General features: G+C 35.8%; 1 protein-coding gene across 1 annotated transcript in view; it reads left to right on the top strand.

The window, feature by feature from the left end:
* Nucleotides 1-11,079, top strand: part of EIF3A (eukaryotic translation initiation factor 3, subunit A) — a 31,031-nt gene that overhangs the window by 1,439 nt on the left and 18,513 nt on the right. Inside the window, exons 3-10 of the mRNA XM_009573848.1 lie at nt 2,192-2,355; nt 3,624-3,823; nt 4,828-5,036; nt 6,056-6,227; nt 7,264-7,368; nt 8,177-8,275; nt 8,985-9,101; nt 10,271-10,456. Coding sequence (XP_009572143.1) covers nt 2,192-2,355; nt 3,624-3,823; nt 4,828-5,036; nt 6,056-6,227; nt 7,264-7,368; nt 8,177-8,275; nt 8,985-9,101; nt 10,271-10,456 — 1,252 coding nt within the window. The remainder of the gene's footprint in view (nt 1-2,191; nt 2,356-3,623; nt 3,824-4,827; nt 5,037-6,055; nt 6,228-7,263; nt 7,369-8,176; nt 8,276-8,984; nt 9,102-10,270; nt 10,457-11,079) is intronic.

The following is an 11,079-nucleotide window of genomic DNA, read 5'->3' as shown; positions in this document are numbered from 1 at the left end:
GGAATAAATTAAAATTTCTGTAAGTCAAACCAAATTAAGATATTAAAAAATGCAGAAGATATTAAAAGAAATAACAAAAGGATCTTCAGCCATAAGTGGAGAATTCTAGGAAAAATGGTGGTAAAATTCTGAGGAGGTGGATTGAGATTAGCCATCCTAGGTGTGGTCTGAAGATTAAAGCAATACTTTGCTATTGATTTTTGTAAGAATATTGATTCTGGAATAAAAGAAAGAGAGAGGTTTTTAGAGCATGGAAATTACCCTCTCTGAGGAGAATGGAAAAGTCAGCTTTCTCTTCATGTTGGGTGACAGCGTAATTTCTATCCTAGAGTTTTAAAAATGTCAGCAGATATTTTGGGCGCCAAAGCTCTGCAGATATATCTGAGCAGACAGTGTGTTTTCTCATCATCCGTATGTAAGACTGAGTAGTGGTCTGAAGAGCTGCCCGTGTGTTATCTTGATCATAATAACATTCAGGTCTTTAGTATGAGTTTTGAAGGAAGGAAGTAGTAGATGGAGTTAAAAATAAAATAAAATTCAGCACAGGCTTGCCAAAGGGTAGATGACATGTGATTATGTTAGAATTTTATTTGGTAACTTAATTTTTTACGTTCAAGAAATGCCAGGGATCTAACCTGGGGGGGGAAGTTTTATTTTTCTGGATACCATACCAGAAGGGATGTTGAATTGGAAGGGGACTAAGACATTGCCCAGTGAGAAACTGATGACATGTAATGACGAAAGGAGATATGAAGCAAGAGTGAAGTTAGTGGGAATTCTTTCAATTAAAATATTGGCATAGAAACTAAACAAGTCAAAGTCTTATTTACTGATGATAGAAAATTGGAAGAAATTATCAAAGTAGAGGACATTTTGTCTTGTGTAGGCGACTGTGAGGAATAGAGTTACAGTAGTCAAAACACAAAGACATGGAGTAGAAGGCTCTGGATTTACAAGTTAACAGCAAGGCTCTCTGGTAGAAGTTGAGAACTCATTCTTTGCAAAAAATGGAAAGGTTACAGACCTGTCTTCAGTAGTTGTTCCAGGATGGCAGTGCCATTCATATTACTTCCAGTGCCTGAAATAGTCTTTGTTACAGAGGAATCCCACTAATAGTTAGACATTGAAGATTGACTGCCCGCTCTTTTCCTTGTTCTCTTTTGTATAACTGAGGACTAGAAAATGTGTCTTTTCAATCACACTTCTTTATCTGAACAACCAGAGTTTCTTTAGTGTTTTTTAGGGCCTGTTTTCTGGACTTCTCATACTTTTTTGCTGAATTCAGTGCTTGATCTATTGGAGAAGGCACTGGTGAAATGTCATCTTTAATATTGTATGTAGTACTAGTGCTCAAGGAAGTAAATTAGAACTGGAAGCAGTGTAGTAGAAGAGAATTACAAGAGTTGGGAGTTTATATTAGAAGCATAGTGCAAAAAGGATTTTAAAAATGAAGGCTTAAGGAAGATGATTCTTTGTAAGTTTGTCATGCTGGGCGGATTGTTTAGCAGAAAGGGATCATGTGGGCCATAGCACTGAATTTGTCTGAGTGTCTTGGGAATTCTTTGCAATCTTGTATTTCTGTGAATGAGGGAATGCAGTTATGGCCCCAAAATGCAAGATTATCATATCTTACTTCTGACATCTTTAAGCATCTTTTTCATGTCAGAATTTTTAAAGGATTTGGTACTTTAATGTAAGTATTCTAGTTTTTGATGTCTGCAGATCGTAAGGCACACCTTGCTTGTGTGTCATATGTCAACAAGAAGTGAGCTTTCTGGTAGCAAGTAGGAAAGTATCTGAGTAGACGGTGATATTTGAATCTAATAGAGGTACAGTGCGCAGCTCCCTGGTAGAAGGGGGAAGGTGAAAATCTTGGAATTAGTTTCCTTTGGCTTGCTTATATGAAGGCTACAAAAGCTCCTGATGTCTCTTACCTCCGGAGCTTGTACATGTCAGTCGTATATGCAGGGGCGAAAGTTTGAAACTTAACAGCAAAAAAAGTTATCTACAGCCTTTAAAGGAAAAGGGAGAAGTCTGAGGGACCAATTTGAAAATAAGCAATAGACTGTTCAGCAGCAATTAGCTGTTCAGATTCGTCCAGTCTCATCTTAGATCTTGATAAGAAAAATTGGTGAGAATTGTGGGGAATAAAACACTTTTTTTTCCTTACCCCTCCCCACCCCGACTGTAGTGTTCTTTTGAGTGCTGTAAGTGGAGAGGACACTCAGGATCGTACTGACCGACTGCTTTTGACACCCTGGGTTAAATTTCTGTGGGAATCGTATAGACAATGTTTGGATCTTCTCCGAAATAATTCTCGAGTGGAACGCCTGTACCATGATATTGCACAGCAAGGTAAGTCAAAAAGATGGAAACTTAAAGTATAATGAGATCTAGGACTTCTATATTACATGTAAAACTAGAAAATGAAAGGTTATTTCTGTTTGGATATTGCTTCAGAGTTGGAAATATGTTAATCTCTTGAGCATATGTATGTACACACATACTATTCTTAAAATTACTGAGGTTTCTGGACACTGATCTTTTCCTGTAACAGAACCTGCAAGAAAAAAGTTATTTTTTCCTGGACATACTGAGAATATGAGAATTACTGGTTCTGTGTCTTTATTTTTTCTAACTTACTGATCAAAATTAGTTGTGTTTTCACTTTATTACCCAGAATGGCAAATGTGTCTTCCATTAACGTATTCTACGTCAGCTAACTTCAAAAACTAGTGTACACAAAAGGGTACTGTAAGATTACGATGTGCTATCAATTTTGACACTGATGTAACTTAGCAAAATATTGTGCAGAAGGTAACAGGAAAGAGTCTAGTCTGATTCTTTCTGGCATTATTCTGCAAAAACTGAAATTATAAGAATGAATACTTACATGTTAATCTTTTCTTAAGGGTGAGAGTTGAGTCGAAAAATGTTTTCCCTTGTATGTATAACTTAGGGCTCTGTATTTTTGAAAAAAGAGTCTGTTAGATTTTTAACTCTGGATCCAGATTGTGCAAGTACATTAGGAAAGATGACCGTCAGGTGAGTTCTAGGTGCTTTAGTGTATTTAAGTCTTTCTGCTACAGTCTTGAGACTTACTTTTTTGCCTGTTTCTGGTAGAGATACTTTAGAATTTTCAGAGTGACAGTGGGCAAAGCAAAAACAGATTTTTGAGAGGAACTATGGTATCAAAGACAATTTTTTTCTGTGTCATTTCCCGTAATTTGAAAGCTTTGTTTAACTTTACCATATTTAGATGACTTGAGAATTTTTTCCCACATTTTACAAAGCCAAAATCTGAATTCATGCCATTCACAGAATTTTATTTGCACTTAGTTCGAAATAACTGCTTAAATTAGAACATTTTTAAAGAGAGTCGAAGTATTCCCTTTGCTCCTTAAGCTTAATTATGTAGAAGCATCTTCTTTTTTTGAGATCAAGATGGAAGTCCTCTGCCTTGTCACTTATTCATTATGTGTGACAGTTAGATTGCATCTTGTTTGATATGTCTTTGGAGTGTAAATGAAGATTCTTTAAATGTACTGATTTGAATCCCATTTAGAACTACCATGAAGTTACCGTTAGCGAGCATTCTTAATTTACGTTGTTCATTTTTGCAGCTTTTAAGTTCTGCCTGCAGTACACGCGTAAAGCTGAGTTCCGTAAACTCTGTGATAACCTGCGAATGCATTTGGGGCAGATCCAGCGTCATCATAACCAAAGCACAGCAATCAACCTCAACAATCCTGACAGTCAGTCAATGCACTTGGAGACCAGGCTTGTGCAGCTTGACAGTGCTATTAGCATGGAGCTGTGGCAGGTATGCAGCAGGGCTCCTGTAATCACACTGTAGTCTACAGCCTTTCCAGAATCTGTTCCATGCAGATCATGTTTCATGGTATATACTCCAAGGTAAAGACAGGATAATAGCTGAAGAATAAAGTTTTAATATCTAGAATGTGGTACTACATGCATATTGAATACTTAGTCTGATATTCCTGGGATTGCTGTTTTCGCATAGCATTTCAAATCAAGCTTCTGTTGGTAGTAGTTAATGGTAAAGTGGCTGAAGTCTTTTTGAGTTGTGAAAATGAGAAGTTGATGATGGCACCTTCACCTCTGCCATCTTGCATTCTCATGAACTAGATCACTGCGAACTGGTTGGTAAATGTTAAAGCCTGCTATTAGGCTGGGGCCCCAGCATCGCTGGTTGAATTATGTGAATGTCTAGCCAGTGAGGGCACTATCAAGACAAATTTTTCAAAGAGGTGCTTTGCTTTTCCAACCTCTCTAATGTTAAATTCCATAAAAAGCCAAGGTTGTCATTTTTTGCTTTTGTGAATTTGGAGAATGTTTTCTGTTGTGTTGTTTCCTTTTTAGGTATGTAAGTAATTACATGTAAGGCATTTCCAAAATTATATGTATTTTTAGGGAAACTATACCCATTTTTGATCAAAAAAATTATTTTTATGAAAAATGGTAAAACCAGTAAATAGTAGTATTTTTGCTACTCTGTAGGTGGTTTTTTCTCCCCCCTTGGTTTGTATCTTGAAAATCTGAAAGAAGCCAATTTTCAAAAAATTATGTGAACTAATCGTTAACTACCAAATTCTAAGCAGATAGTTAATGGATTTGCAATATGTCCAAATAATTTCTTTATTAGGAAAGAAGTATTTAATGTCATGTAACTGGCGAAACTGAAAATCACAGCTTTCAGTGGAATTAAATATATTATCTGATAACCTTTAGTGAATGTATATTTTTCCCTTTTTTTGGGTGTTGCAAAAAACTTCCTAAAAGTAGTGCATTTGGTTTTTTTTTTAGGAAGCTTTCAAAGCAGTGGAGGATATTCATGGACTATTTGCACTGTCTAAGAAACCACCCAAACCACAACTGATGGCAAATTACTATCACAAAGTTTCAACTGTCTTCTGGAAATCAGGAAATGCTCTTTTTCACGCATCCACACTTCACCGCCTTTATCACTTATCAAGAGAAATGCGAAAGAATCTCACGCAAGAGGAGATGCAGAGGTGGGGAAAGATATTTAATGTGATATTAGATTCTATTTTTAACCCCATAGGTTCAAAAATAAACTAAATTGTACCCCAAAAGAAGCAGATGACATGTATGGCTATGAGCAGCTGTGCTTAAAGTGGCAAGTACTAATTGCCTCAAAAGAAACCTAGAGCAAGAAGGATATACAAAGGTACAGTGTAAATAACGCAAACATCAGGATCACCTTAGTTAAACTTCCTTCTCTGTTACTGACTGGGAAGCTAAGCAAGTTAATAAGTATCTGTGTTTTGCTTCCTTTTCCTCTTCTGAGTGGTGGTATTTACTTCACAAGATTTCATTATAACTGGTATAAACTTTTCCTTAATATATAAAAGTCTGTATAGCCAAATGGCCTTTAATTTTTTGGTAACAAGTATGATACTGGCAAGACTTTTGAGGCATGCAGAATCATTGTCTGCATTAACCTCTGAAGTTCATGTACAGGCCTTTATAGAATCAGAATCTAGTGGGAATAAGTACTCTATGGAGATTCTTACATTCCTTTTCATCTGGGTACTGAGGTCAGAATTTAAATATTTAATGTCATTTGTGTCGTTACATCAAAAGGTATATCTGGCTTCCACAGTAAATTTCAAAAATCAATGCAATCAAAATGACTGGTATGGATTGGCAGCTAAAACAAATTTTTAAAGGTGCTGCTTTCTGCTGTTTTCATTATTTTATAGTATTTTGATATTTACAGAGGCAGCTTACATTTCGTCATCATTTCTGTGTATATATACATATGTATATGTATACACACATATGTAAGTAATGAAAAGATTTTATCAAAATCTTTCTCTTGGTTACTGAAGAACACTGCATTCGATACTCTTACTGCGCAGTTGGCATCTTTTCTGTTATTGCTGGTATTTTTACACAGTTTTGCATCATGAATATTACTCATTCCTACTCTTGAATGGGCACGTGTGTAAAAAGGAATTAATTAGTGTTCTCTTGCAGTTCATCTTTTGTGGTTATACTATGTCAACAGGATGTCTACTCGAGTCCTTTTGGCCACTCTGTCAATTCCTATAACTCCTGAGAGAACTGATATTGCTCGCCTTCTGGATATGGATGGCATCATTGTTGAGAAACAGCGACGTCTGGCAACCTTGTTGGGTCTTCAGGCCCCACCTACACGTGGCAGTCTCATTAATGATATGGTAGGTAGTGGTGTTCAGATGAGCAGCTTTTAAACGTTGAGTCCTCTTTTTTGGACTGTTTTCCTTCTAGAGCACTGTGCTTAGTTATGGGACAGCAGTTTAAAAGTTAAAACAGCTATTTGGTTAATTGTATGACTTACGGTATAGTGTTAAAATTTCAGATTCACAAGGAGGACTGTTTGGAAATGTCAGCAATAACGGGAGGCCTGAATGCTTGTGTACCCTAAAGAGTCAGATTCAATATTGTCCTTTATGTCACCCAAGCAACAAATGTCATTTTGAAACTCTGAGGGGTCTGAAAAGGGTTGTGAGCTAGAACTTTGGATTTTTTCCCCCTACTCTAAGGTGTGTAATTAACTGAACCAAGTGTTTATTTTGCTGTTTTAAATGTATTTTGGATAAGCACAAGTCAGATATCAAATAGCAGGCCATAAGGACCTAAGTGATTATGAAAACTTCCTTGTATTTAATTTGAAGGGAGGCTAGATTTATCTATCTTCAGACCTTCCCAGATATTCATAAACAAATTAGGCATTCAGTCATAGTGAGATGTTTTCAGAGGATGTTTGAATTTCTTGCAGTCATTTGCAGGCATGCCTAAAACTTACATTCAAGGTTCATTTTACAGTTTGCGTTAATTCTTCTTCTGGTACCTCTCCAGTTTGCCTTAAAACCACACTTCAGAAGTTTACTTATGAACTGAGATGTGTGGTTTTAGTCTGGATGTGGGCCTACATCTGTGTAGTAGGACTTGTGTCTTAGAAATGGCTAATAAGTTGAGGGTGTTACTCTAGTCTAAATTTTTATCTTATTTATATGTGTTTTGTCTACTTTTCTATTTTTAAATAGTTAAGTGATGTAGCGTAGAGTTATTGTCACTGCAATTAAGAATGCTGTAATAAAAAATAAGTAGTCTCCTATATTAAAAGGTACATGTGGTGCCTATTTAACTTCTTGAATGTAAAATTCTTAAAGCATAACTATTTGTTAATATTGTATTTATTTTGAGATCTTTGGATTTTTTTGTTGACTGTAGGTAAGGTTCAACGTAGTGCAATATGTTGTTCCAGAAGTGAAAGAACTTTACAATTGGCTTGAAGTAGACTTTCACCCGCTCAAATTATGTAGCCGTGTCAGCAAGGTAAGTTTTGTAGCTCTGTGTATGTAGTAATTGGCCTTGACTGATGGTCTGTTATTTGAATATTGATTTGTGGTAAATACCAGCTAGCTTTTTCTGTTGCCAGAAATTTCAATGGTAGGCTTTATTTGATCAAATTCCATTACAGTAACATGTACATAACATCTGATATACGTAGTACACCAGATTATTAAATAGAATGAAAATTCATTCAGGTCTCTAGGGTGCTATTCACAGGGCCCCTATAAAGGTGCAGAGTTTCGGGAACATATCAGGTGGTCTTGTTGGTAGAGATGATACTGAGTTAAATTTTGTTTAAAGATGCAGTAATGAGAAAACTGTGTGTGCGCACACGTGCATATGCATGCAAGTGGGTTGTGTGGGAAGTGGAAAAATATACCGATGACTGTTTTTACTATTAAAATATAGAGTATTGGGAGGTAAAATAATGTGAGAGCTGTTGATTAGGTTAATGTAAATTCTGCAACTGATGAAGCACATCATGTTCTTTTTCTTTGATAGTGGGAACAAAGATATTTGAGGTGCTAAAAGAACTTGAAGGTAAATTAGCAGTGTGGTAAATGTTGCCAGTGCTGTCAGTCGCCTTCATACAAAAAATGTTAGCTATCCATTATAAATAAAAGTGTTCCGATCAAAGATACACTTCAGTAAAAGAGTGTAGTATCTGTACAGAAGTGCTGTTGTTTCATGAGCTGTAAACCAGAAGTATTTAAGAACCATGCTTCCTACTTTAACATTGAAGTTTTTAAGGGTTGATGCAGATAGAGTTAACTTTTCAGAATTTTGATAGGTTCTGAACTGGGTGAAAGACCAAGCTGAAAAGGAACCTGAACTGCAGCTGTATGTTCCTCATCTGCAAAACAATACCATTCTTCGCCTTCTGCAGCAGGTATGAATAAAGAAAATACATGTTCGTAACTATACATAAGTTAGAAAATGCTTTGGAAGAACATTAAGTTGGAAACTTCAATGCTGAAGTAAATTTTTTCCATCAGATAGAAGATCATTACGATTTTGAAATACTTTTTTCCAGTATATAACCTGTATCTTCAGGTTTGTACGTCATTTAAGTACAGCCATAGTAGCTATACTTAATAGTGGTTGCATACAGTGGCATAATCTCTTGCGTAGAATTTCTTCATTACGGATCTATGATGTCTTATTTAAGGTAATTCATCGTTTCTTAAAACTTTTTTTTTTTGGAGTAAGGTCTGGGTGGGATATTTTGGTTTTGGTTTTTTCTGTGTCTAGGTGTTTTATAAAATGCACATTTCATTGACCTGCTTTTGTTACAAGTGACAAGCAGTGTTATTTCTGATGTGCTAAAATAGTTGAAGGCTAATTAGCAGCGTAGCTGTATGTAGTTACTGCTGCCAGTCTCCTTCGTACAAAGAAGCCCTTCAGGAATGGCATTTAATCTCAGATTAAGTTTGAATACAGTACAGAAATAAAATTCTGAAAGATTATTTGTAATTATATTAATATGTATACATTCATTTATTGATGATTTAGTAAGTTAGCTTTAGAGCCTGTACAACAACTTATTTCAGATCTCTTTTTAATGAGGAAAAATACTTCATGCTTCTGTTCACATACAGGTGGCCCAGATTTATCAAAGCATTGAATTTTCTCGTCTGGCTACCCTGGTTCCTTTTGTTGATGCTTTCCAGCTGGAACGTAGTATCGTTGATGCAGCCAGACATTGTGACTTACAAGTAAGTGCTGTAAAAAGACTTCTCTGAAATGATGTATGGATTCATGTGTATTACACTGCTTGAAAACTAACTGGTTGACATTGAACCCAAGGAAAACAATGGATTCTGATACATGGAGATAAACTAGAGTAAATGATGCATGTGACAGTATAAGAACTGATGATTATTTGCATTCTGGTGTGTATTTTTGATTTAGGTCAACAACCATTAACGTAAGTCCAGTAGAAGTAAAAGTTGAAATTAAATTTGGTGAAACTTGCCCTGTGAGCCGCAGTGATTTAGTCCAGAATATCCTGAAGCAAGTCTAACGAACAGGGATGCAAATTTCTGACCATGCTGAATTAGTTGTGCAAGACTGAAGAGCTAGCAGTTGCTGATGGTTTTTGTCTAACCAAGTGACTGAAGTAAAACACCAGTGTTTGAAATGTGCACCGATGTCCGAGATGTTTCAGCTGCATTGTTGGTAAAGTTGTCTGTATTGAATGAACGACAGCCTGTAATGAAATGTTTAAGCTGGTGATGAAACAGTAGTAGTTTTTAGTTGAGATCACTTAGTAATTATTCATTTAGGGTTTTAGCTGAGATTGCTTAGTAATTCCATTTAGGTTTTTTGATAAAGCTGAGTTAATTTATTTAGGTTAACACACAACTTCAGCTTGTATTTTAGATGTGCTGAAATTGTCTGCCTTAAAATCAGGATTCTTGTTTCACATATTGCTAATGTGGAGGAAGAAGCAAGAATGATTTGTCTTGCAGTGCTCATTTCATAGAATCATTGGAAGTTCAGCCTCTTCCAGTGATTTTTTTTTTTTTTCAATAAAGCGTGGAAATTAAACAAAATTTTATTCATAGTGCTATTTTTCTTCTACTAATTTGGCATTTCTCTTCGTCTGGTATAGCTAAAGCTTTTTTTTTTTAAAGTATTTTCTGCTTAGAGCTTTTGTTGACTTATGTTGGTCATAGGCAGAGAGCAGCAGAGAAATTATTTAAAAGTAATAAATAATACAAGCCTTTTTCTTCTTCTTCTTCTTCTTCTTCTTCTTCTTCTTCTTCTTCTTCTTCTTCTTCTTCTTCTTCTTCTTCTTCTTCTTCTTCTTCTTCTTCTTCTTCTTCTTCTTCTTCTTCTTCTTCTTCTTCTTCTTCTTCTTCTTCTTCTTTTTTTTGCAAAGGTTCGCCTTGATCATACTACGCGGACGCTGAGTTTTGGCTCGGATTTGAATTACAGTACTAGGGAAGATGCTCCACTAGGCCCTCAACTGCAAAGTATGCCTTCTGAGCAAATTAGAAATCAATTGACTGCTATGTCCTCAGCTCTGGCTAAGGCTCTTGCAGTCATTAAGCCTCCTCACTTACTGGTAAGTCATTTTAAGTCTTCTGAAAATGTTGACAAACACACACAACATTGTGTGATGTTTATCTGTTGTCCTTATGCAGCCTTTTGTTATTTTTTTGCTTGTCTGATCAACTGCTTGTTCAGTAATCTATTTTCAGTGCAGTGGTAATCAATATTGTTACTGCTGTGCCTTCCCTTCAAAACAAATGATTGATCCTTGAGGTGTAATATATACAAATGTAGTGTAGCATTAATGTATTTTTTAATGACAAAATATCCTTCTGCATCTATTACATACTTACCTGTTCTAATAGATCTAAATTTACTGGTTTAGCAAGACAAGCTTGTGAAGTTGTGAGATCATACTTGAATATTGCACCAAGGAGTTACTTGGTTTACCTTTCCTTGACATAGGAAAGGCACTGAGCTATCTAATGATTAATTTAACATGACATTGCAAGGATTTGAGTAGGTAGTGATTGGTGCTTTTTTTCTTTTCAGAAGTGTGTTGCTCTGTTTTTCAGAGCATTGTGGTAATGATCTCTGATCTAATTTGACAGTAATGATGGCTGGATTTATATACTTGTGGATTAAGTAGAAATGTAAGCTAATAACGCGACACTTTATACCAAAGCTTATATCTTA

Source organism: Fulmarus glacialis, unplaced genomic scaffold (genome assembly GCF_000690835.1).
Source record: "Fulmarus glacialis isolate BGI_N327 unplaced genomic scaffold, ASM69083v1 scaffold14723, whole genome shotgun sequence".
NCBI classification, from domain to species: Eukaryota; Metazoa; Chordata; class Aves; order Procellariiformes; family Procellariidae; genus Fulmarus; species Fulmarus glacialis.
Note: the sequence above shows the minus strand (reverse complement) of the source record. Positions and strands in the feature narration are given on the sequence as shown.